Source organism: Podarcis vaucheri (assembly GCF_965113315.1).
Source record: "Podarcis vaucheri genome assembly, chromosome: 1".
NCBI lineage: Eukaryota > Metazoa > Chordata > Lepidosauria > Squamata > Lacertidae > Podarcis > Podarcis vaucheri.
The window spans coordinates 101130257-101157382 of record NC_138759.1 but is presented as its reverse complement, the minus strand read 5'-3'; the positions used below and the strand labels follow the sequence as shown (position 1 = coordinate 101157382).

Below are 27126 nucleotides of genomic sequence, written 5' to 3'. Positions count from 1 at the left end.
ATTGCTCATATCCAACTGCCTTAAACTGAGTCAAATGCTGGTCCATCTAAGCTCTGCCAATTATTGTCAGCTTTCCAAGGCAGAGGGCTTTCCTATTACCAGCTACACAATCCTTTTGGCCAGGGATTGGAACAGTGACCTTCTGTGTGCATGCGTGCTTCACTCAGAGTTGCAGTAAATAATATGTTTTGTCATTTAAACCTTAAAGTATTAGCTGCAGCCAATGCTGAAGCTCTGCTGGTGCAAAAGACTTCCATGCAAACTACAGAGCACATTCACTCCAGTCCACCACACACCCTTGCAATGAAGTCCAGAGGGTGGGAGGCTTTATTTGACAGCATGTAGTTGTTCGGTCCCAGCTCCTGCCAACCTAGCTGTTCGAAAGCACATCAAAGTGCAAGCAGATAAATAGGTACCACTCCGACGGGAAGGTAAATGGTGTTTCCGTGCGCTGCTCTGGTTCACCAGAAGCAGCTTAGTCATGCTGGCTACATGACCCGGACTTAACGGTCAGGGGTCCCTTTACCTTTACCTTTTTAGGGGAGGAGAGAAGATGGAAATTTTGTTGGGCCTGTGGGGCTTTGCACACAGAGCATTGGATAATAATACAGTGGTACCTCCGGTTAAGAACATAATTCGTTCTGGAGGTCTGTTCTTAACCTGAAACTGTTCTTAACCTGAAGCACCACTTTAGCTAATGGGGACTCCTACTGCTGCTGTGCTGCTGGAGCACGATTTCTGTTCTTATCCTGAAGCAAAGTTCTTAACCCAAGCTAAAATTTCTGGGTTAGCGGAGTCTGTAACCTGAAGTGTATGTAACCCAAGGTACCACTGTACTCTTTTGAACAATATGGGAGGAATTCAACATCACACTCTTCCAATCAACCCATTGTCACAAACATTTTTGATTGCCAGACAGAACAATCCCTGCTTGCTCTCCCATTCATTGTTCTGGAGGTTCTCCTACCCCTCCAAAGCAGATTTGAGGGAGGCACAGGGCGTGCAGAGGGTGAGGACAGGGGCAAAAGGCCATTGTGTTAGTGGGAGCCCTCGTGCTAGCACGCTGGGTTAGATGAATCCTAGCATATGGAATGTTTGTTGATGAGATGTTTATTGATGAATGAACAAGTGGTGTATTCAGTGATAATTTTTACTGAATCTCCCAACGGTTTTGGAACATCATTTCAGTTTAGTGGAATGACAGATTTCAAACTAAATTCCATTTGGTTAAAGATAATATTTGTGTTTCTTTCTAACATTGCAAGGGGATTGTAAATCCTCACTGCATCATGGTTGCAAATTCCTCAGGAGTAACACATTAATCATGTGATTATCCTTCATTTCTTCACACCATGTTGCAGTGGAACTGATGATATAAACCAAAACACAGAACAAGTTCAGAAATGTGGAATTGAGAAAAGGGTGTGTGGGGACAATAGCTTTTTATAGATCCAGAGACGGCAGCTTTTGAGAACAAGACCTGTTACCCAATTATCATAGGGTATTTTCAGCGCCTGTTCTCAAAGAAGCAAAGTGAATCTTAAGAACATAATGATTCTTAAAAAAATCTCTTCCTAAGTAATCCCTGTTGATTTCACAAGAAGCTTTAGCATCATAGGCGAAGTAACTTCAGCCACAATCCTCTAATTATCTCCAGATACCATTTATACAGCTCAGTTTGACACCTAGGCTGAAATAAAGGTTAATGAAATTCTTATTTGCACATGTTGAAAGGCAAAACATGAAATGCGTTCCTCACATAAGGCTAGATATGCCCTCTGTTTTGAAGAATTTTAGTTCAGGCGAGGTAAACTTGGTGTTATTTTAAAGAAACTCTTCTTTTGCTTCTTCTTCTTCACCCAGAATGAAGAGATTTCTATTCCAGGCATGTATGGTGTCAACTGAATACTATGTATTCCAAGAGGTGTTCCTAATATTTCAACCATGGGTATCACTAATCACACAGAATGAGAAATTGTGTTGGAATGAACTGATGTGATGCTTACAACAGATGTCTGTGCAGTAATATATGTATATGAAAGATATGTATGAGTAGCAGGTACACCAGCTCATAAAATATTTTGTGCATTGCTATTGTTCGTGCTTGCTTAGAAAACTGTATCATTCGGTGCTCTAAACTGAGAACACATAAGAACGTAAGATGAACTCTGCTAGATCAGTATGAGGTCTATATAGTCCAGTATCTTGTTTCTAACCATCACCAGCAGATACCTACAAGCATAACAGTACCAGCACGACCATTTGTTTATCCCCAGCACCTGGTATTCAGAGCAGTGCAACTATCACTGAAGATAGATGTACAATTTTGTTCACACCTCATTGGGCTGAACTTTTGCACTCTTATATTTTCTCCCTGAAGATTATTTTCTACTTCTGCAAGTGTTAGGGGTACCCTGAGCCTGCTGATATCTCTGTCGTGCTTTTTCAGCAACCCCATTTCGACTTTAATACTGTTGGCACTTAACAGTAGAGTTCACTGTCAGAGGGAACAATAACCCTCTAATCTGAATTCGTCTAATCTGAAAAGATATCCAAGTTTGTGACCAGCACTATATTCAACGGGAGTGAATTGCCTCACTCTGGGAAACAATGGAGACTCTAGTATACGTTATTGATTTATGTTTTTACATTTATAGCCCACCTGTCTTCTATCATGGAATGCAAGGCAGATTACATGCTATTCTCAGGCATTCACCCATCTGGGCATTAACTAGAAAGAAATCTGTTTAATTTCAGTGAGGTGGCAGCCTCATGTGCCTTCAGGGTTGATAGAAAAGAAGAGACTTATAAGAAAAGCTCCATTTTTATATTCTAAAACATCAGTGGTTCCCAAGCTCCTTCACCACTTGAAAATTGCTGAGGATCTTGGCTGACCAGTTAATGGGGTTTTTTGCCTGTTGTAACAATTGTAAAACTGTGCTAGATGCTATATGATTTTCAGTTGTATTTTTATTATTTCCTTTATTTCTTCCAAACTATATTTTATTATGCTACAATGTGTATTAATTCCATAGAATGTGAACTGTAATACAATAAAACACAATGTAAGAAATAAAAGAAGCAATGCAATACAAATGCAGTTAAACATGGATATGAATATGTAACACAATGGATGTGCCATCTCCTGTCTTCAACCACAAATACAGACATGCTGTAAACCACCCAAATGAAACTTGTGAACCACTGGTGGTCTGCACACCAGAGTTTGGTTAACTCCTGCTCTACATATAAAGCTCTACATAGACATTCTAAACTGAACAAATTTTGTATCAACCATGACAACTTTGAAACAGCAGGTTTGCAGAGACAACCACTGACTAATGAACAAAGACTGAAATGCAAATTTATTGCCTGTTGTTTTCTTTGTGTACTCATTTTCCTTACAGCTTTTTACATGTAAATTGCTTGTTTAGAGTTTGTTTTTAAAAAACACAAATTGCAAATGGAAAGCCTGTAATAAACTCCAGGTATCAACTATGATTAAAACCTGGCCTTGTTTCTCAAAAACAACAACATGTTGTTTAGCCTGCAGGTATGAAGATGAAAGTTTGCCTTTATTAAGCCAGTTTTCAAAATTCATGTTTTGAAAGTTCACAGTATGTTTCAAAGAACAGTAGTAGATTGGGCCTATTGTATATTACAGTGAAACAATTATAATGTATGATGAAATTAGCCAATAGTTGGGCCTAGTGGGGAGTCTGGTTTAATTCCACCATTCGGCAATTTCTTCAAGTGTTTATTACTATTATTCCATTATTCATTCAGTTGTCAGAATGAAAGAAGGTTAGATAGCTATTGATAGTCCTTCCATGAAGTTACTAGCATTGATGGCTATTTTCTGCCTCCACTGAGGGATGCGGCATATCTTTGTGTATCAGTAGCTGAGAATCAGAAGTGGGCAGTGTGGTGTTGCATGCAGATCCTGCTTTCTGGTTTCTAATAGGCTTTCTGGTTGTCCACTGTTAAGAGGACACTAATCTATGTAGATTGGCCTTTGGCCTGAACTAACAGGGCTCTCTACTTTTGTGCCAGTGTGGTGTAGTGGTTAAGAGCTGTGGACTCGTAATCTGGTAAACTGGGTTCGCTTCCCCGCTCCTCCAAATGCAGCTGCTGGGTGACCTTGGCTAGTCACACTTCTCTGAAGTCTCTCAGCCTCAATCACCTCACAGAGTGTGTGTTGTGGGGGAGGAAGAGAAAGGAGATTGTTAGCCACTTTGAGACTCCTTAGGGTAGTGATAAAGCAAGATATCAAATCCAAACTTCTCCTCCTCTTCTCTTATAGCTAAATCTTGTGAGGGAACATTTGATCCATACTTGTTTTAATATTGTATATTTTAAATTTTTGTTTGCCCATGTGTTAATAATATCAACACACTCAGAAATGTGGCATTTATATTAGGTACTCAACTGAAGAACAGTTTGTCTTATGTTCATTTTCTGTACCTTCTGTAACAAATTCTACTTTTAACATACACGAAATGGGGCAAAATATAGCATTTCCTTCTATCTGCGACACTGACATCTTCTTCCATGCACTGTACACCTGGCTTTTGATACCCTTCTCTGGGCATTTAATAGGGTGTTTTCATTATTATGGGAACAACTGAATGAAATAGCATGACAGACATTTGGAAGTGTAACAAGGACTTTAGCTGAAACCAGCTGTATTGGAATGCCTTTGATGATCACTAACTGGCTTCCATCTGAAGTCTTAAGTAGGTTGTTGGAAGTCTGATATCTTTCTAGCAAATCATCAGAAGGTTATTATACAGTAATTGGAAGCACAATACGATGCATGCCCACTTAGGAATAAGTCCCAGTGAATTCAGTGAGACTTACTCCCCACTAAGTGTATAGGATTGCAGCCTAAAGCACATATCATATGGATACACACAGAGGAAAAGTTAACATTGTTTAAAAAGTAAAATAGAACTAAAAACATTGCTGTAATGGGATAGAATTCCAGGAATGAAAGTAAAATGTTAGTATCAGACCCTCCAAATGTCCCTATTTTCCAACGACAGTGTTGGATTTACAGAAGCCGTCCTGGTTTTTGATTTGATCCAGGAATGTCCTGCTTTTCCTTAGAACATCCCTATTTTCATTGGATAAATAATGGATGGTATGTAGTTGTGTGATCCTCAAGCCAAGGATATACCATATTTTTCGCCCTATAGGACGCACTTTTCCCCCTACAAAAATGAAGGAGAAATGTGTGTGTGTCCTATGGGGCAAATACAGGCTTTTGCTGAAGCCTGATGAGCGATAGGGGTCGGTGTGCACCCTCTCCAGGCTTCAGAAAGCTGTGCGCAGCCCTAGGGAGCCTGGCGCGAAGCTGCGCCGGGCTCCCAAAGGTTGCACAAGCTCCCAGAGCGATGCTGAAGCTGCGCTCAGCTTCGGCATCGCTCTGGCTCCTGTTCTGGGGGCTGGGGTCGGGGGAAGCTCGGGCTTCCCCCGCCCCAGCCCCGCACCTGGGTAGGTGGGGGGATATTTTTTTCCCCTTTATTCCCCCCCCCAAAAAAAATCTAGGTGCGTCCTTTGGGCCGGTGCATCCTATAGGGCGAAAAATACGGTAAGTAACTTTACAACCTTTAGAACACATCTGGGCAGCCCTGTATAAGGAAGTTTAAAAAAAATGTTTAATGTTTTATTATGTTTTAATATATGTTGGAAGCCACCCAGAGTAGCTGGGGCAACCCAGTCAGATGGGTGGGATAATAAATGTTATTATTAGTTATTGTTATTATTGGGATGTCCCTATCAGAGAAATGTTGGAGTGCATGAAGTTTCAGGAAAACACAATTGCTATTCACAATACCTGTACTTTCATGGCCCTGATAGCTGTAAGAGCAGGTAAGATACCTTCTTCAAAGTCAGGTTATAATAACTTTCTATGGAGCTCATCACTTGCACACTGAAAAAAATCATATAAGCAGACTACTGGCTGCTTATAAATGGTACTTTTCCCAACTCACTTTTTGAAACTGTGTTTATAAGAAAGCTGCTGTTAAATGGGTTCAAGAGAGGCATGTACTTTAGTAATGACATAAGGATCAGAAGAGAGTTTAAGAAGAGGTTCTTGCAAAGCTCCTGGGACATGTCATTATAGTTCAAGTACCCCTTGCTCCAAGCCCAGAGAAATAAATTAAATTGCATTCTCCTCACACTTTACAGAATTAATTCATGCTTTATATAATGTTGGAAGCTCATATATTTCAGCATTTAAATTGTTTCAGATATGTTTTCAGAAATTACTGCTTACAAGTGCTGAAAAAAAGCAAACACAGACAGCTGTTGATCAGAACAAGGGACAACAGACACTGGAGAATTAATGCTTTAATTCCAGACTTGGGAGCATGAACTTTTATCTTATCAGGCTGGCCAGGCAAGCTTACTGAGTGCTTCCAGTCCTGGAAGCTATGCAAAAAAATGGTTGAATTTTCAAGCGATGGAAAAGGAAGCAGAATTACTTGGGACTGAATCTAAACATGCTTCTAAAAAGCATTTGGCTTTGGGGGTAAATTACAAATAGTTCCATTTGTAATGTGAACTGGCCTGAACTTTGGCTGTTAGATTTTGCCTGAGGATGTCTGGGGAGCAGAGGATGAGAGGAATATATCTTTGTCCAACCAGAACCACATCACCTATTATTGTTGGGACTCTCAGTACATAATACACTTAAGTACAAAGTTTGCATTGTATTCCAAACCAAATATTCCTTTTAGTTTTATCCCAATGACAGAAAAGAGAGCAGGCCACAATGAAAGCTGAACTCCTGGCCTACTTTATTGTTAAGAACAAGGCAGACCATCCAGCATGCAAACCACTGGCTGTCTATGTTTGAATAAAGTATCACATGCTGCTAGAAGGCTCACATTCTTCAGGGGAAACATTCCTGTTACCTGGAGCATCTGCACTTGGCCAGCTCCTAATACACCCCCCCCCCATTAACACAGACACACACACTTCATGAAGAAATATATTTTGTAATGGAATGTCTTAGTACGGGCTGCCAAAGACTAACGCAATAGTCTGTTAGACTAAGATTTCTTACCCACCCTTCACAATAAGGTCCCAAGGCAGGTTACAACAAGGTAATATAAAATTATTGGATCAGTTATAGCAATATGATGTTCCTCTATTTAAAAAACCCCCAGATTAAATGGTTATAATGATGAAACAAAACCATTTCATGCAAAAGAGTGTATATTCAATAAAAGAGGTTGGCAGTGCACAGCAAAATACCTTAGCTGACAAAGAGCAAGGTTCAAAAAATAATAATGAATCTTCAGCATAGTGAAAATAGCACTACAACTCAAAGACTGCTACAGAGAAAGCCCTTCCCTGGACTACCTTTTCCCACACTTCTGAGAGCAGGACAACTGCCAGGGATTCCCTGCTCTGCCAATCTTAACACCCAAGGAAGATCAGAAGGGATGAAAGTGGTTTGTGACCCAAGTCATTTAGGGTTTTAAGTACTAATGTGAGCATCTTCAGCAAGGACCAGAAATGAGCTGGCAAGCACTGCCCATATATCACACAGCAACACATGGCCTTGGTGTGGCAGAGTGCTATGCAATAGGCTACTTAGGAATAAGCAAAAAGCCTGGATCACTGGTATAAACCCCCAAAATATGGAGCTTTAGCTATAGCAGAATAAAGTACATTTGCACAGCTAGAGATAAACACACATTTGAAACCACAGTGATGGCTGAAACCTGCTTGAGGGGGAAATGGTGGGAGGACAGTTAAACAACTTCCCCCACCCCCAATTGCGGTTCCACTCTGTTTCCCCATTTTAAAGCAGAATCACTATTTTTATGGCATTGTGGCACTGCTAGTGTGTGGATTTGTAGCCAGTCCAAAAATATAGCATATCTGAGTCCAAGCCTTTCTCCTGATTATAGGTAGAAATGAGATTGGATGAGTTACAGTGTGAATACAATGAGAGGAATATTGTCAAAATTCAGTTACCGGTCCACTATGGGAGCAGTGTGAGAAAAATATTTTGATTCCTGAATTATAATTAGACTGCATTATGGCCTCTGTATGGAAATAAGTGATTCTCAAAGGGGGGGAAGAATGAAAATCAAATTTCCATCTGAATACAAACCCTTGGATTCTAAAAATCAAGGCATATTTGTTCATTTTATTTGTGTTCTTTAGGAAAGCAGCATTTGCAAGGTGTGTTTGGCTGAGATTAGGATGCAGGAACCTGTTAATTTTGCCACATTTCTTCATTCTCAGAGATGGGGGGGGAGCCAATCAATAACTATAATTATAATTTTCTTCATTGATTGCTCAGAAGTCTTTAAAGGCACCTTCATTAATTTAAAGTCAGTGTGCAAATTTACAGAACTAAAAATCCTCAACAAAGCAATAGCCTTTCTATTTTCAAGTTCTTACAGGTTTTAGTCAGTAAAAGAGCTAGAATTAGTAACTAAGACAGTGGTATTTTCTAGCTGGCCACAGGACGAGTGGTAGCCGAAAACAATGCTCACTGTTTCTTTGGCTTGACATCACAAGAAATGACACTGACATTTTTTCATTATTATCATAGCAGCACGGAAAGCTGCTAAATCTATGCAGGTTAGAAAGCCAATAAAATCTAATGCAGACATTAATATAGTTTGGCTTGTCAGGCCAAAATCCTTTCAATTAAGATACATTTTCCAGAATTGTTTGTTAACCCTTTTCTTCCACCATTTTGCCTTGTGTCAATTTGATGTTGATGAATATGGTCATACTCTGAAGACATCGGGCAGATTCAGGAATTATCCCCTTTGTGAGAAAATATACCATATACAGTCTTGTTCCTCTGTCACTGTACCAGTTTTCTTGCCTGGTCAGTCCCATGGAGTCAAATTACTCCACTCTTTCCATTTTCAAGTGTTGTGTAAGAGGGCTTGTAATTTATGGAATTCAGAATCTTTCCACCTTCAGAATCACTTGATTTCATGCACATGTACATACAGATATCCCAGGCCTATTTGCTTAATACATTTCTCCAGTATTCATGTCTCTTAGCCTCTTCCAAGAAGAACTGAACATCTGTGAGGAAAAATGGTTTGCTATATTCTTCTGCATCTGGCTGCAAACTACAGTATGTGGGGTTTTTGGGTTGTTGTTTTTTTGATAAATACTCTCGGGAAAGTCTGACTATAATAGATGTTTCATATCCTCAATGCAATCATTCCTAATCTACACATGAGGAACAGATATTAAACTCCAGCTAACAGACCAGCGTATGAAAAGGTAATTGTTTTCTCGGCAACTAAACAGAGAGCACAGCTGTCCAGTGTTTTGGCAACAGCATGTTCATTACTTCATGGAAGACCCTGGATGATAAGTGACCTTCCTCCCAGGCAAATTGTACTTTAATGTTTTATGCAAGTCAAATGCTGCTTTCTGACTGTTCCAGAGTAACATTTTTATACAATAAAGAAAGAAAGAAAGAAAGAAAGAAAGAAAGAAAGAAAGAAAGAAAGAAAGAAAGAAAGTGTACTTATTCAGGCACCATAAGAAATCATTTACACATTCAGCTATAACTACTTAGATAATAAGTTTGAATAAATTGATTAGGTATTTCAGTAGGGACCCATATTTCTAAAATAAAAAATTCTTTTTCTTCCCACCACCCATTTTCTCCTACTGCAAATACTATTAGAAATGCTTATGGTGTTGGATACTTTGTAATACTATGGTAACAAGTACCAACAAGTAAATCATAAATGTAGGATTAACTCCATAAATGTCAACCAGAACTTCCCCTCTGCCCCCCAAAAAACCTAATTGCGGGAAAGGGTTGGCATACTCTCCAAATGGAGGGAAAGGTCTCAGCAGAGTGAGGTTTTGTAGAAACCGCACAGAGCATGGTTTCAGGGCCAATATCCCGGGAGGCAGAAAGCAGGAGGAGATAGGAATATTAAAGAGGCTGGCCAAAAGTAGCTAAAGGAAGTGGTTTGGGTTTGGCTTTTTGGAAACATGAGTACTGTACATGTACAGTGGTACCTCAGGTTAAGAACTTAATTCGTTCTGGAGGTCCGTTCTTAACCTGAAACTGTTCTTAACCTGAGGTATCACTTTAGCTAATGGGGCCTTCCACTGCCACCGCGCGATTTCTGTTCTCATCCTGAAGCAAAGTTCTTAACCCAAGGTACTATTTCTGGGTTAGTGGAGTCTGTAACCTGAAGCACCTGTAACCCGAGGTACCATTGTAGAAACATGGCCCTCTACATGTAAACTGAATGCATGGAGGGCAAGCAAGTCCACCTTTCGAACTTCATGTTCTGCTTTGCTTCACAGTGTGAGGCACCATCTTCTCTGTTGATTGAGGGGGCCCAGTGCGACGTCATGATGTCATACGTGCGATGTTGCAAGGAGCTGGGGGACAGAGCTGAAAACCCTTTGAACATTGAGGGGGGCTGGGACCCCTCACAAAATACATTGAGGGGTGAAACTGCCTTAGCACCTATGCTCACAGCTAAACACTCAGGTATTTTGTGCTTGTGAAGTAGAGCATGTCAATTTCAGGGCTAGGCCCTTCTCACCAACTTCTGTGGTTGCATGTGGAGGGAATTCTTCTGCATGGAGAAGCATTCAACAAAGTGTGCCCCTACCTGCATTATGAAGTGGAATTATCTGGGCCCAGGTTCATTAATTCAACTTGTCACAACCAACTTTCATGCGTCTTAAGATTACTTCCAGCACTGTTGGTGTCCCTTTCAGATGTCTGAATCTTCTGAATGACATACTGAATATAAGTGTACATATTTGTGCAATTTGATTAAGCAGTTCTGCTTATAATAAGGAACAATTTTTACAGCTTCCTGGGGGGGGGGAGGAATCACAATGCCCATTGCACTAAATAGTTTATACAAGACTATAGAGTATACAAGGATATGAAATCTACAGTTATATATTTGAAATAGAACAAGAATAATTCTATTGCATCCTAGTTAAATATCGTTTCAGCAGTTCCCTTAGTGTAGCATTTCGCTTGAAAAGGCAAGGTACATGCTAACTGTTTAGACCAAGCATTCCCAACCTGCGACCCTCCAGATGTTTTGGCCTACAACTCCCATGATCCCTAGCTAACAGGACCAGTGGTCAGGGATGATGGGAATTGTAGTCCAAAACATCTGGAGTGCCAAAGGTTGGGGATGCCTGGTTTAGACTAACCATAAAGACGGGGGGGGGGGTTGTTTAAAAAACACACCAACAGAATGGTAATTATTGTGTCCTGGTGCATAATTTCAGTTTGAGCATTCATCCTGCCTCTTGCATAACCACTTTCAAGCCACAGATATTTCACCTATTCAGTCTGATGGAGTCTGTCAAGTTCACAACCAGTACTGACACAGTAGTGGGATGCCACCTCTCAAGCCCCACACCATGGATAATCCTGGTGCAATCCTGTACATGTTCAGAAGTAAGCCTCATTTAGTTCAATAGGACTCTCAGGTCAGTGTGCACAGGATTGCAGCAGAAATCTGCTAAAGCATAAGACAAGGCATCTGTGGTTCTCCTACCCATAAACCTCTATGATCCTGTTGTCCCTCTTCCACTCAGCCTTCACCCACACCATCTGCTGAGGTAAGCAGAATTCAGATTAAGGATCGTGTTCTGTGAGACCCTGATGTAGTTTTTCTAACCTGGTTTCACTTAACAAAATACATTTACTGCATGCATTCTTTTCACAACCATTGATTTGTTTTGTATAAAGTGTCAAGAAAATTCCTTGTGGCTTTCATGTTGCATATTTATGGAATACCTATGGTATATAAATCAGCACTTTCTTGACACTGTATTAGGTCAGCCAAAGGCAAACCTTGGTTGTGAGGAGGTGGCCATTGAAACAAAGTGTTTTCCACAGCAATTTTCTCTGGTTTCTGCGAAAAAGATCTAGCGCTTCTCTGATAAAGGACAGTGGTAATTTAAAAAATAAAATAAACCATTAAAACAAAATACAGTGATGTGCTGTCCCTGGTGAAGAGAAATAAGGCTTTCACTTAAGTCCCATTGAACTCAATGGGGCTTATCTCCAAGTAGACTTGTATAGGACCTTGTGAATACTTTTATAAGCAAAAGTAATACCTGCTACCAGTGCTTTTAAAATAATAATTTTTTTAAGTGTCTGTGCTCACCACGAAGTTGTCACAGTATGTGCCAAACTTTTAACACTTGGGGGGGGGAGGATCTGGTACTGCATACCCTTGAGTGCCCCCAGAAAAAAAGCACTGCCTACTACTCCTATGTTGTTACAACATCCCCAACTAAGATATGATAGTTATTCTGATTCGTTACATTTTTGTCTGGATTGATCTCGTCACTATTGCCATGATAATGACCAACCTAGATCAAAGCAACAGATGTCAGTCTTCTCTGTATCATGCCCATAGACCAAATGATCAAAAATGACACATCATCATGTCACTGGTAAAACAGCTCCACAAATTCTCAGTCCTCTTACTTCAGCACATTTGGAGTCCTTGGAGGAGGGTCAGAATCAATTTGGGAAATGACAGTTGAAATACGGCCTCAGATTTTCTTCATGCCAGTGATTTAACATAAAGTACCATATTTTGCGCCCCATAAGACGCTCCGGCCCATAAGACGCACCTAGTTTTTTTGGGGGGGAATAAAGAAAAAAAATTATTTCCCCCCCCCAGGTGCCGGGCTGGAAGAACCAGGTCGGGGAACAGTGGGAAGGCACGCTCTGCCTCCCCGCTGTCCCCCGAGCTTGTGGGGCTGGCGATGGGGAGAAGTGCACCAGTCCCAGGAGGGCAGGCAGCTTTGTGCCGCCATCCCGAGTGGGGCCGGACTTAGCGCCCCGCTCGGGATGGCGGCGTAGACCTGCCTGCAGTCCCGCGACGGCAGGCAGCTCTGTGCCACCATCCCGAGCGGGGTGGGACTTAGCGCCCCGGTCGGGATGGCGGCGCAGAGCTGCGCTGGTCCCAGGACTGCAGGCAGCTCTGCGCGGCCACCGGGAGTGGGGCGGAGCTTCTCCCCCGGCTCCCGGTGGCCGGGCAGAGCTACGCTGGTCCCAGGACCGCAGGCAGCTCTGCGCGGCCACCGGGAGCGGGGCGGAGCTTCGCCCCCGGCTCCCGGTGGCCGGGCAGAGCTGCGCTGGTCCCAGGACCGCAGGCAGCTTTGCGCGGCCCCCGGGAGCGGGGTCGGAGCTTCTCCCCCGGCTCCCGGTGGCCGCGCAGAGCTGCGCTGGTCCCGGGATTGCAGGCAGCTCTGCGCAACCCTCGGAGCCAGTCTCCCGAGGGTTGCGCAGAGCTTCCTGAAGCCTGGAGAGCGAGAGGGGTCGGTACGCACCGACCCCCTCGCTCTCCAGGCTTCAGCGAAAGCCTGCATTCGCCCCATAAGACGCAGGCACATTTGCCCTTCATTTTTGGAGGGGAAAAAGTGCGTCTTATGGGGCGAAAAATACGGTAGTCCTAATTTACAAGTCAAAAAAAGATGGTGGCTCTAAGTGATATCTTTGCATATGTAATCTTAGGTAGTGGGGGGAAAGCAGTATTATTTTTTCCTACTTCTTACATCACCACCAGTAATAAAGATCCCACAGTGTGAAATTAACTGACAGTTCTTTTGATGATGAATGAGGAAGATGAAACTAGTGCACTCTTCCACAGCTGCTTTGGCTCTTTTGGTGCTTTATAAGAGTAATTTGCTTTGCTCTACAAAGAAAGGAAGAAGACAAAGTCAATAAGTAAGAGTTTGTTTTATTGTTTTGTTTTACAGTATCTTTTCTTCTAAATACATAGTATGGTTACAATGGTCAGATCTTATTATGGTAAATTTCAAAAAGATCTATAGAATTAATGTGGGGAATCAAAGGACCATGGCTTTATTTTTAGGAGAGAAAAACAGGTGCCGGGACTTGCCATTAAGCTGTTGCCAGACTGTACAAAGGTGATGGGATAAAATCAGGCCAAATCTTTATTGACAGCAGCAGGCAGGGCAAGGGTTGGCATGGCATTGGGTCCCAGGATCAGTTCATCATTCCACAAGCCCCATGTTGATGGAATGGTTCTGCTGGGTTTGGATCACTCAGGATTGGCACGTAATTTCATGATGAGAAATCTCAGAATTCCCTGGAAGTTGGGTAGATAAGAAAAGTCTCAAAATACTACCAGAGAGGTTACCAGTATGAGTTCTGACATTTCACTTAACTACATGAATTCAGTAATTTTAGTGTAAAACTCAGGACGCAAATGATTTATTGGTTATTATTTACAGAAAAGACACAGCAAAATAGATGTCTTTTTTCTTATCGTTAGCTCCAGAATGCTTGCCAGAAGGACATCGTATTCTGCACAATGCTTATCGCAGCATCACTTTTGATTCCCTGGAATTGCAGGAAACTGCCATTCAGGACATGGTCTGCGATCATTCCCTTCCTCAAGGATGGTACCGCTTCATGATTGACAACAAGCCTGCAGAAATGCCAACCAAGTGTATAGAGGTTCGTACCATTTTTTAAAAATATATTTTTCCTAGTATGTGTGCGATTCCAGCTCACCTGTGACATAATCTTCTGCAACTCACCTCTGATATATTCCTCAGTAATATTCTAGCCTCCTATGTTACCATGGATATATGCATGGTTAGGATCTGGAAGAAATGTCCCCCTCCATATTGGATGGGCTAGATCAGGCATAGGCAAACTCGGCCCCTCCAGATGTTTTCGGACTGCAACTCCCATCATCCCTAGCTAACAGGACCAGTGGTCAGGAATGATGGGAATTGTAGTCCCAAAACATCAGGAGGGCCGAGTTTGCCTATGCCTGGGCTAGATCATCCAGATTTTACTGTATTAGTTGTGTTGTGTGGCATATCTGACTCACTATTGGTGAGTTTGTTCTCATGGAAGTCCTGACTTCTTTCTTCCCTGCCCCAGGAGCAGCTGGAAATGTGTACATAGAGGCAAACAGATGAGTGTGAATTTCTTCATTCAATAAGCAAATGAAATTCTCTCTTGCGTTGTTCATACCTTGACAATTCCACTGACATGTTGAAAATAGCATTTACAAGTCAACACACTTTTCCTGGTTCACAGCTCCAAACCATCTTTCTGACATCCGCTGCTTTGCATGCAAAATGTGGGTTGAGAAGTTGGCATATTGTGAAGCAACCCATGAATATGCAGGACTTTTGTGGTGTTCTCAGGAAGCGCATAGATAATGTTCCAGCTGTCCCAGGGGAAGTGGGTGACTCCCAGTGTGTTGGGCATTTCTAAACACCTTCAATCCCTCTAATCAACTACTTAAAGCTACAGCTCCTTTGAGGTTTTGCTTCTTCTATGGATGACTTTTTGATTCAAATTAAATAATAGATTATTTGGTTTCTTCTGTGGATAACTTCATAATTCAAATGAAATAATAAATTCATAAACTCATAATTCCAAGCAGCAGCTCAGCTAAAAGCTGGCTTCATTTAATATCAGCCGAAGTGAAATGGGATTTGAACTGAAATGAGAAGGGGGAAAAATCGTAATTTAACAGTGTACCAAAAAAACCCCCGAACCAGTGGAATGTATTGGATTTTAAGCAAATGAATACAAAACTTAGCATTCCCTTTCTTGGTGGTTCTTTTGGTCTAAATTGTCACTGTCTAAACTCAATGGCAGTTACTTCTAAGTAGTCACATGTAAAACTGTGCTGTAATTATATATGTTGAATTTAAGATTTGATGTTCCAGCAACTACATACTTGATCATGTAAAAAAATTATCCAGCACAGTACTAGAAAGTCAACTGAATGACCTTCAAAGGGACACAGGTCCCCATCCAGAATCTCCAAGACCAGTTAGTCAGTGTTCTTGGCTTTAACCATAATGGACAACAGTTGTAGGAAAGGGATTAGACCTAGATTCAGGACTCCACAAGCAGGTGATCAGCATTTTCCAAGCTGATCAGCAATCATCTTAGAAGTTGGTTGTGTGTGTGCGTGCGTGCACACACACACACACACACACACACGTGTGTTCATAGTACAATGTGCCAGATCCCCCTCAATAATGTTTAGGATTCATAAATATTAACAGTCAATTATTCATAAACAACGCTAGCATATCCAGTAATGTGCAGCATACTAGGTCCAATGATACCCAAATTTCAAAAAAAAACCCACGTTCTTCTTGAAACCCATCATATATTCTTCTCCAGTCTAAGCAGACACTCTTTCCCCCCTCAATTAAAACATCAAACAATGTTCACATGGAAACAGATGTTCAGTCTAATCCATGTTTGCATAAGTCTTGAGTTTGGCTCACATGATTTCCCACCCCTTATTTGCCATTTGAGCAGAACCATCAATTCACATAATACATAAAGTGTGCAACCAAAGATATAATGAACCAGCTGCAATTCCTGTGATTAAAATGGCTTCAAAGTTTCACCAAAGTCACCCAACTTGTTGGGGCTGGGTCACCCACCCACCAAGCATGGATCCTGTGTGTGTCCTTCCCACATCAAATATAGAAGACAGCACATGACACAGTTATTTATTGTACACCTGGTTTGGGTGATTTTTGTTCGTCCTTGAGTAAGAAAAATATTGGTAGCATTCAACTAAATAGCTGCACAAGCATCAAGACTTATGCTTGTGTAAGGGGGCTGCCCCACCCCATCTCCTCCAACTGTACATGCTCCACACCATCCCCAAATCTGCTTGAAAGGGCTGGGAGAAACCTCAGAAGAGATTTAGGAGTGCACATGGGGGAGGGGGAAGCAGGAAAAAACCTGGTTACAGAAGGGGAAGTCATTCCACTTGTGCAGAGACCTACGTAGCAGTACTTTGAATACAAATTGAAATTTGTAGATGTACACTCATGTCACCTATGACACATATCTTCTTTGTATAGTGGGAGCATGCACACATGCCCATTTCCCCCACCAGACGCATGCACCCCACTGTATGGTAAGTGTGTGAAATTGCTCCATGTCTGTGATCACCCCCCAGTCACATTATGTTTGTCTATTTCAGGACCACTGGAACTGTTCATTTAAAACATCTTCCACTGCCTTGGGATAAGGCTTCCTGCATTACAGCTACATACTAGATTTTCCAGATGCTAATTGCTGCTAAGTCAAGTAAGAGTAAGCCCATTAGAGCTGAACCAAATACATGCAGCAGAGTTAATCACCATCTCATTTAAATTATATTAATCAGCCTACTCAAGATGTGAAATCTACCGTGATTTTCCAAGCTTTGCAACCTAATCTCGCACAAACATTTACTGATAAAAATATTGACCAAACACCAAACGGAGAAAACAGTTGAATGAAATGTATCAAAATACATATTAATTGATTGGTTGAATAATATCATGTGCTCAGAATATGCACTATCAAGACTCAGTTCACTGAGAAATTAATTGTTTTTGGATGAAATTAAATAGAGCATCTAATTTCCATATGATTATTCTTTTTTAAAAAAACCAATTAACAAAGTGCAGCATTTCATGAAGCAGCTTGTAATATCTCAAGCACTGATCAGCAATATCAGTAACCAACAGCCAGCAAAACGCTGAAGAAGCTGCTCTATTACTTAAATATCAGCAGCATTTTTTTCTTATAAGCTCCTACTTATTTTTAATACCATAATTTCTATGCAAACCCCAAATGATAGGTCCAACAGCTTGATTTTTTAAAAAAACAACAACTTTGCAATTGCATATAACCTGGGAATGTTCAATCAATCAAATCACTTTGAATATCTAAATCCCGAATAAGTGGAATAAGACATCCCAGGGTGCAGCAGTAATTCCAGTGTGTTTTCCATTTACTTGAAATGGGCAGCTCGTCCACTTTTTCATGCGTCGATTCTAAGTTGAATAATTTGATGGATTAGTGGCTGCTTAGCCAGGAATGAATAATATTTAAGACATACATACCTATCTTGCAGTGGCGCTGCATGGATTAATTAAGAAATGTCAGTACAGTATGCTTTAATGAAAAGTGACAAAATATGGTAGGAAGTGAGCATTCAGATTCCCACTTTGAAGATGAACCCCTTCACGGAGTGCTCAGTAGGTGCCAGGTAGAGATCAGCATCTGATTGCATTAATGCCAAAAACTACTTCCCTCTGAAATTACATATTATCTTCTCTGAGCCGGCTTTGGAGAAGGGTGCTTGATCATATCACTCTTCCCAACTGAAGAGCAGATAACGTATTGAGGTTTTTTTGGGTGGAGGGTTTCATCAAAAGATGAGCAGCAAGGAGTCTGCAAGAGATCTCCATCCTGTGCTACAGAACAGTGTCAACATATCTTTGATTCCCACCCCAAACTCCAGAAGTTTCAGAAGGTGTTCCACACCTAGAGGATGTTTTGAACAGCAAACCTGAACACTTTTCATTCCCATTAATTTCAGTAGGAGACACTCAAGTGCGTATTTAAATACCTCACTGAAAAATCAATGAGGTATCAATATGCCCGGATCATGTCCTTGGCTGCCAGTGGCGTAGACATACAACCACCTCCTGCACCTTGATCAGGCATGCACATAACAAAAATCTTGGCCACAATCTAGCTGAAGTTAAGCAAACAGAAATCTCCTTATTTCAATGTGAAAAATCTGAATGCTCACTCTCCACCGAGTTCAATAGAAGCAGTGGGATAGCTCAATTGGTACAGTAAGAGAATCTCAGGGTTGTGGGTTTGAGCCCCACACTGGCAAACGATTCTTGCATTGCAGGGGGTTGGACTAGATGACTCCCTTCCAACTCTATAATTATATAATTCTATTATACTAAGTGCCTCTTTGCCTGTATCACTCTCCTAAGCACATGCATTAAAACTAGCTATGTATAAAACTTTACTTGCTTTATATTTAAGACACCATTATGAAGGAGTGTTTATTTGTCCAAAATATCACATTCAACATCACTGATTGTGCCTTTAGAAGCACTTTTACAGGGCAACTGATGACCGAGTTAACAACAAAAGTCCATTCTGTCAAGGTGTACAAAACAATGACTGAAAATATGTTCCTAATACTGCAAAAAATATGGGATATTCTTGAACATGCTTCTGTATCCCAGACTCCCATGTTTATACTTCCTGCATATTTTATTTTTCTCTCTTCTAACATTGCAACTTTAATTCTAGATTGATTCTAACACATGCACATGTGCATTTATTCATTCGGAAATCAAGTACCACCACCATAGCCCATTGGAATTCTGTGGGAATGCCAACAAAGGGTGAAAATATATATGTGGATACAAATGTGTGCATGCATGCACGTTCCACCTTCTAATTTTCTATTGATAGAGGTACACTTATTTCTTTAATTTCCCTATAAGGTTTGTCATGCTTGCTTTTAACTCATTATTTGAATACAGTGGGTACTTTGCTTAACTTCCTCTTTAGTACCTGGATATCAGTCATAAGCAGAAGCCTTGAGTTAGAAGCAGAAATCGGTGCGGTGTGCTTTGCTTATGGCACAAAGTGGCTAGATTCCTGCCATTTAATCTGCCGAGCACTGAGAAAGGACAGGGAAAAAGAGGAGAAGAGGGCTGAGGCATGAAGAATCATAGCTCTGGGCAAGGATTTGTGCTTTATAGCCTAAATCCGTCCTGTGATAACTTCCTATGAATCTTATGAATTCAATAAAAACCCCAAGTAATCTTTTCCCATCAGAGAAAATAATAAAATAAAATAATAGCCTTTCAAACAAGGCAATAACAAACAAATTAAATATGCTTTGGCAAATGCTAGATATTAATTTATCATTCCCACCATTTTATTCTCAAAGCCCAGGCAGGCTTTTAGTTTCCCCTGTGTCTTTTAGCCTTGGGGCTGCCAGGTAAAATTCAGCTGACAGAACTACAATAAAGCCAGCATAACTTATACTGTGACCTCCACTCTCACCCTGCTGTCATACACGATCCATTTTTTGTGTGTGCTACAAAAGAGCTTCTGCTACTGCTGCTGCTTAAGGAATCCAGCAGGGCTGCACCAAAGCAGGGGGGGACTTCCCCACTCTTTTAAAGTCTCTCTCCACACCCCCCCAAACCTAACATAATGCTCAGATTTACCAGTCTCATTTTAGCACGACACTATTTCACGTAGCTCCAAAATTGAGGCAGAATAGTGCACAATTTGAAAGTGCTCACCTCTTTGCAAAGGGTAACTGTTAAACTCTTTAAAAAAAAGTAATGACGGCCAATTTTTATTTATTTTTTTAAAGCAGCAAATAAGCCAAGTCTTCTTCCACCTATTTGAAGGTGTATATTTTGGCGGTATAAGCTTATAAGTGTTCCAATTTGTGATAATGATTTCTTCCTTTATTCATTGTGCAGTTCTTACAAGTGCCTTTCAGGCTTATTTATTATGCCACCCTTCATTAAACATTTCAAGGCAGCTCACCCCAATATCAAATTCATTAAAATCAAGTACATTAAAACAACCAACACGGCAGCATCTACGGAAGTTTGAATAAATACGATAAGCTGGGCTATTCTAACCGAGCTTGTTATTTTAAAGAACTTGCCAAGATCCTGGGGAGGCTTGACCCCCCCCTTTCCTTCTCAACCTCCTGTTTACCAATCGTCCCATTGTTGGGAAGTTTTCTCTTTCGACATCAAATGTGAGTGCATTGGACTTGCTTGGCAATTGTTTGCTTACATATATGTAGAATGAGAAAGCAAGGCAGTCACTATCCCCAGTCAGTTCAATGACACATCTCTCACTAGTCCCCTGGCCAGGCCAGGGTCACCTGCCCTCTGTTCCATGACCAGCTGCTTTAGGATGCTGTTACTTTGTCGTGACTATAATACACATTTAACCAGTCCAAATGAGGATAATTAAAACCACCCACCCATTGTTAGAACTTTTCATCCTTGAGATATCTCATTGAATTCATTCCCGATTTCAGGATCACACAGAGTATTTTAGCTGAGGCTGAGATAGTATGTTCCCGGCACTTAATTGCTCTTGGGGCCTGGTATTGCTACCCATATATGTGAAGGAATATGTGGAGGAACCCTCCACTTTTAGGATTTATAGTTTGCCAGATTCCATGTCCTCTTTGACTGGTGGGATGGTGAGCCTCGGGCCCAGGGGGTGCCTCTCTTTCTGGCCCTCAGAAGCCTCTTTAGGCCATCCCTCTTTCCCCAAGTCACACCCCTCACTGGCCTGAGAGCTTTGGTCTGGCTGGAATGTGTCCCTGAAGTCTGATAATGCCTTGTGCTTGTCTAGATGGGAAACAGAGGGTGTGTGTGTGTGTGTGTGTGTGTGTGTGTGTGTGTGTGTGTAGAAACTAGCCTACTGTACAAAAAGTAAAGATTGCATTCATTGATCCACTCCCTTTTGTCTCATTTTGCACTCGCCACTGACACGCAGCCTTTGGAAGGTTGGCCAGAAAGGAAAGTCATCCTTGGGCTGAAAAGGGTTCCCTCCCCATTATAGACAGAGTGAGACCATTGTTAGTACACCTTTCCTGGTGTCTCTCTAAATGTCTCTGGCCCATGTGGTTTCCCCTCTTGGCTCTTGGGCTCCTTTGCACTTCTGTCGTGTCCCCTCACTTTTACATTGCCAGGTTCTACCCTCTCCCATTTGCACAATCAAACATTTTTGCCCTCATCCCTTCAGGATTATTTGTCCTGAACTGGAGGCTCCAAGCTCCTGCCCACTTTCCCCACCAGCAATCACCTTAAAAGCTGCTTGCATGCCTTTTTGATTTCAAATACCAGCAGTCTGGTTCCTTACTGGCTCAAGTGGTGCTCACTCTTATGGGACAGGCCAATATTGTCCCAAAGTGTTCCCCGGTGCCTGTTATGAAACCTACAACACCAGGGCTTAGACCTGGAATGGCAGAATTTGGAGGAAGACAATGAGGGAGATAAGAATGAATGAGATGGGCAAGCTGGATGGCCTTCCCTTCTTTCAGGCATGTCTGGTTCCATTGCTCACATGGGAATCCCAGCTCCTTCCCTTTCTTTCAACCAAAAGTCATGCTTGAAGGCCTTTGACGTGGTCTGGAAGGTTGCATCGGTGCTCCAACACAACTTCTGAGCCCCGTGTTATGGGTGCTAAGCACCCACATTTTTTATGGCTTCCCTGGCACCCAGAGCCCCTTAGTCCTGACGCCTATGGCAGGCATGCGTGCCACCATGCAATCTCTGTGCTCTTTTCTTCACATTTTATGTACATAAAAATGTTTTCTTTTAAGGAATCTTAACAAAAAAGCTTACAATTACTACTGGAAGGCTTTTAATAGGACTTTTAAAACACACTTATGCCTCAATTCCACTTGCTGAATATTGTTTTAGTTGTTCCACAGTAAGCTTCTGCTTATACCGCAGCTACTAAAGCTCTCTCAGTATCAGTGAGAAACCAAACAGCTTCCCAGATGGGAGGAAAAACTGTTTAGTTTTTAGATCTTCCCACTTTCTCCAGACACTTGAAATTCTTGTTTACTTTATGGTTTGCTCAAACAAATGTGCAGAATTCAAACGAAGATGCATTCCTTTGAAGCTCTGAAGCAGAAAATATGTTATATCTCTTATTCCAGATATAAGCATGTCTATGATGGTCTCATCTGTAAACTGCCACTTTTTTAAAAAAACAACAACCCAATGATGAATAATAATGATACAAGGCAATTAATATTCTTCCAATGGCTACAGTGTTGAGGACCACAAATATGAATAACATGACCTGCACCACAGAGGTTCATTAGAAATACACAAAAGAGCAAGAATACAATCATAGCAGATTAATGTCACGCTTCCATCAGTGTGGCTGTCAGTGTGCTTGAAATATTTTTTGCTGCAGCACTGGCCTCTTGAGTTTTGTGAACAGACTCAGGAATAAAGAGGCTGCAGCTCCCCATTTACCTTGCAGACCACCCTGATTAAACCCCTAGGGCAGCCTCCCCATACCATTCAGAGAAACATACCCAACCAAAAGTTGGCCACCCCAAGCCACTGTTGCCAAATAATCACAAAGTCCATACAGGCCAGAAAGATACTTGTCAATAACCTCCAAATCATTGTCTCCCAAGTGTAACACAAAGACTTGTACAGGCTGCAAAACATGGCCAGACTCAAAGCAATGTTGGCAGGAGGCAATCCCAGGTCATAGGGAACCCCCCCCCCCATCACAAAAAACCCAGATCCTGAAAAATTCCTGGAAAGCCACTGCAGAGCAAAGTCACACCACAGAAAAGTAGGCAAACAATAAACAAACCTGCCCCTTCTGAAACTAATATGTTTTAGATTGGCGAATCCAACTGAGTACAACACACACACACACACCCTTTCACCCTTTAAAGGTGAGATCCACCAATTCTAAAGCAGTGCATGAGCTGTCAAGCCTTAGAGGCTGCCATCAGATCTCGAACATGCAACTCCCCCCACCCCCCACAAGGGCAGTCAGTGCTGCCACATGGAACAAGAATTGTTGAAAAGATGAGGCACATACCAATGCCCATTGGGCCTTCAGTCCCTTTAACATTTCCTTCAAGTTCTTCCACACTCTTTAGTCCCTCAGTAGCGTAGGGCACCCCATTAATTTTCACCAGAAAGATCAGGCCAGCCAGTTTCCCTCACATGGTTCTCACAGGCAAACTGCTACTGTGCACACACATACAAAATACCACCAGGTGGTTGAAGAAGATTGGACAACATTCCTTATAACTCCTGGCCACCCTAAAGCCTTACCTGTTCCAGTATGAGGGCAGGCTATGTTAGGAGTGACTTCCATATCCCTTAGAACTTCAAGAACCCACCCCACTTCTGGGATGGTCTCAGTAGTGTCATGCAGGGCTTGTCTGAGGCTCTGAGTGAGAGTCTTGTTAGAACAGTTATAAACTTAAACCAAACAGTAGCCAGTCCCTGCCAGGGCCCCTGGGCAGCTTAGCCTCCCCACCCACAATCCTGGAGAATGTGTATCTGCCCCCCTCCCCTATTCTGCACAGGCCTGAGTCTCAGGGCTAAACATTGATTGAGGAGCCAACCTTGAGAAGGGCTACTAGCATTTATAGTCCACAGAAGCTGAACCCCTGGCCTACCTGGCAGCAAGTGAGTTTGCCAAGTCCTCAATCCAGGATCAATTGGCATGTCCAAAGTCCTGCAGAGATCCTGGCTCATCCATGCTGAAATCCGTCAACCCCTCAAGCTCTGCTGCCCTTTTATAGTTTGCATTCTGATTGCAGCATCTGGGCTTGATGAGGCATGTGACCATCACCTGTTCCGAGCCTACTCCAGCTGAGGAATCACACACCTCCTTCCAAAGCTAATGAGCCCCACCTGGCCAGCTAGGAAGCCAGGCTGTGGGCCCTTGCCCGCCTCAGCCTCCTGGAGCACCCCTCCTGCTGCTTCCTATGCCTCAGAGCCCACCGTGTTTGTGGAGACAGGGGTCTCCCTGGCTCTGGTGAAGGGTCCAGCTGTTCTGGTTCCTGTGCACTGACCTCCCCCCCATCCCCTTGCCATCCTCAGTCACCCTGTGAGTACTTCATACACCAACTTTTCCTTCCCCACCCCCAGCTTGCACCAGTGTGTCACAGTCTCAGATACACTCCTTTCCCTCCTCTTCCTTCTCCCCATTGTCCTGCCACTTCGCGACACCTCATGAGGTGGGTGGAGCTGGCCATTTAAGACTGAGGACTTGTTGGTTGTATGGGGAAAGGTTTTTAGGTGTTACCCCACTTGCTTCAAAACATTCCTGCTGTATTTGGGGGCTCTCCTGCTCCTTCTGCTGTGAGGACCCCTAGACACCTGTCCCTAAGTCCTGCACTGATGTGTTTATTATGTTCTTTATTAAGCCTATTTATACCCTGCCCTTCACCTCAACAGAGGACAAAATATAGCTGATAACATCACTGTTGCACCTCCCGCTCCAGGGGAAAGAATTATATTCAAGGAAAAAAGCCAAGCAGAAATGCAGCCATTTGATTGATTTGGTTTATATATTTCCACAGATGAACAAATGTGGGACACAAGCTCCAGTCTGGCTGTCGCTTGAGCCTGACTCCCTCCCGCAGCCTGGTGAGAGAAAGCAGCTCACGGCCTGTGCTACCTGGCAGTTCTTTTTCGGAAGCATCAAAGACTGTTGTCTGTTCCGGATACCCATATCGGTCAGACATTGTGGAGAGTTCTTTGTTTATCTCTTGCAACCGACTCAGGGGTGCATGGGCTACTGCGCAGAAGGTGGGTTTCGTACAGTCCATATTTGTCACCCAGATTGTATATGCCCCTCTCTTCCTACGTGCTCAAAGGTTGCGTTATTGCTCTGCACATCCCAGTGACCTTGCAAGTCAAGCATTGCTCCCAGTAAGATGCAGACAATGTAGCTAATCAATCAGCAACAGCCCAGGGTGTTTCTGAGGAATAGCTGTTATTACTTTGGCAGAATTTAATCTACAGCATGTTACCAAGGTGTGCTTAGCTTGGTTACACTTCCTATGTAACCTTTATTGCAGCCTTTTGCGTCCACATTTGGTTTAAAGAGCAAAGCTAACTGGCTGAGCATGTTTGTTACTGTTTGTTTGTTTGATTACATCACAGAATGGCATCTAATACTGAAATGATCTATGAGAGATAAAATGATGATTTGAAAGCCTTTGAAAGGATGCAAGGGAGGGAATAAAAAAACAGCTTTGTGGTGTCTTTTTTCTTTATAATTACTTTTGTCAAATATAATTGCCAAACCACCAGAAGAGTTCTAGCCTCTATATTTCAAAAACAAAAGGAATGGCAGATAGCAATTCCTCACTCTGTTACACCTTCTGAACTCAGAGTCTTCAAGTGCATATAGATTGCTAGAAATGATTCTCCCTTAAGAGACTCACAAAGGCACAGATCATTATTCCTCTGTATTTGCCTTTGGGACCTGAATCTTATCGTACAAATTGGAACTCATGGATTCAACACAAAGAAGACTAGAGCTATCAGCTTTTCAAAATCCTGTTTCCATACCTTCTGCAAGTCACTAACCATAGCTATTTAGGTGAACTTTTCTGCCATTCCATCATGTTTTAGTTTGAATGGAAAGGAACACTGAAATATTAATTTGTGATTGGACTTCTGTTTCTCAAAAGACTCCCCATTGCTGTCCTGTATGCTTGGAACTGCTTCCCTGAACACCTGTGTGATGCTAATTCCATTTTTTATCCATAACTCTCCTCAAAACCTTCCTTTTTTAAATGAAGGTTGTAGCACAACCTCCTAATTCGCATTCCCTACTAAAAACTAGCCTAAGTATGTGCAACTGAAATAATTCCAGATTTTATCAATGTTTACTCCCACCTTTACTTCCTTTCCCTTCTTCTGTTGTTTCCCCTGGTTCAGATTTTAGGGTTGGGTTGAACTAATGTGTCACATCAGTGGTAGCCCTGTGGAAGAACTTCTACTTGTTTTCCCTCCTTCCCCTCATGCCGCTCCCTAAGATTAGCACAATTGTGGTAGTGGTTGAGAGTTGAGAGAACCCCCAGAACAGTGGGGGATAGAGGGAGATTATTCCTTTTGGCCAGCTGAAATGCTTGCCCTAGTGCAAAGTTGAATTCCACATCCTCATATATTATAAGCTACTAAATGCAGGGAGCTTTCCTCTGGTACTTTGTACAGCACCATGCAGATAGGCAGCACTATATGAAATAATTACAATAATTTCTCCCTTATTTCAATGAAAGATAAGTATATTCACTTGCCAAATGAGAGCTTGTCTGTTGTAGTAGTTAGCAAGTTAGTGTATTGAACTAAGACCTGGGAGACCATGGTTGAAATCCCCATTCTACCATGAAGCTTGGGTGACTTTGGGACAGTCATGGTTTCCCAACCTGACCTACATTACATAGTTGCCCTGAGGATAAAATGCAGAGGGCAGAATTAGTCATGCCACTTTGAGCATCAGGGGTGGGGGGTGGGAAGTGGGATATAAATGTAATAATTAAAATAAACATTCTTAAATCTCTCCTATTGAAATCAGTGTGACTTAACAGTGGTTGACCTTGGCTGGATTGTGAATTTCATAATATGCACACTCCCAAAAACAACAACAATTTTATTATTTATACTCTGCCCATCTGGCTGGGTTCAACAGCAGAAGACAAGAGTGCTCTCTGCATTTTACTGTTTGCACCTGAG

At 42.1% G+C, this 27126-nt stretch overlaps 1 protein-coding gene across 1 annotated transcript in view; it reads left to right on the top strand.

Annotated features, from left to right (window-relative positions):
* Nucleotides 1–27126, top strand: part of LOC309517755 (von Willebrand factor D and EGF domain-containing protein-like) — a 203155-nt gene that overhangs the window by 23950 nt on the left and 152079 nt on the right. The window contains exons 2-3 of the mRNA XM_082197221.1: nucleotides 14313–14497; nucleotides 24963–25191. Of these exons, the coding sequence (XP_082053347.1) occupies nucleotides 14313–14497; nucleotides 24963–25191 (414 nt within the window). The remainder of the gene's footprint in view (nucleotides 1–14312; nucleotides 14498–24962; nucleotides 25192–27126) is intronic.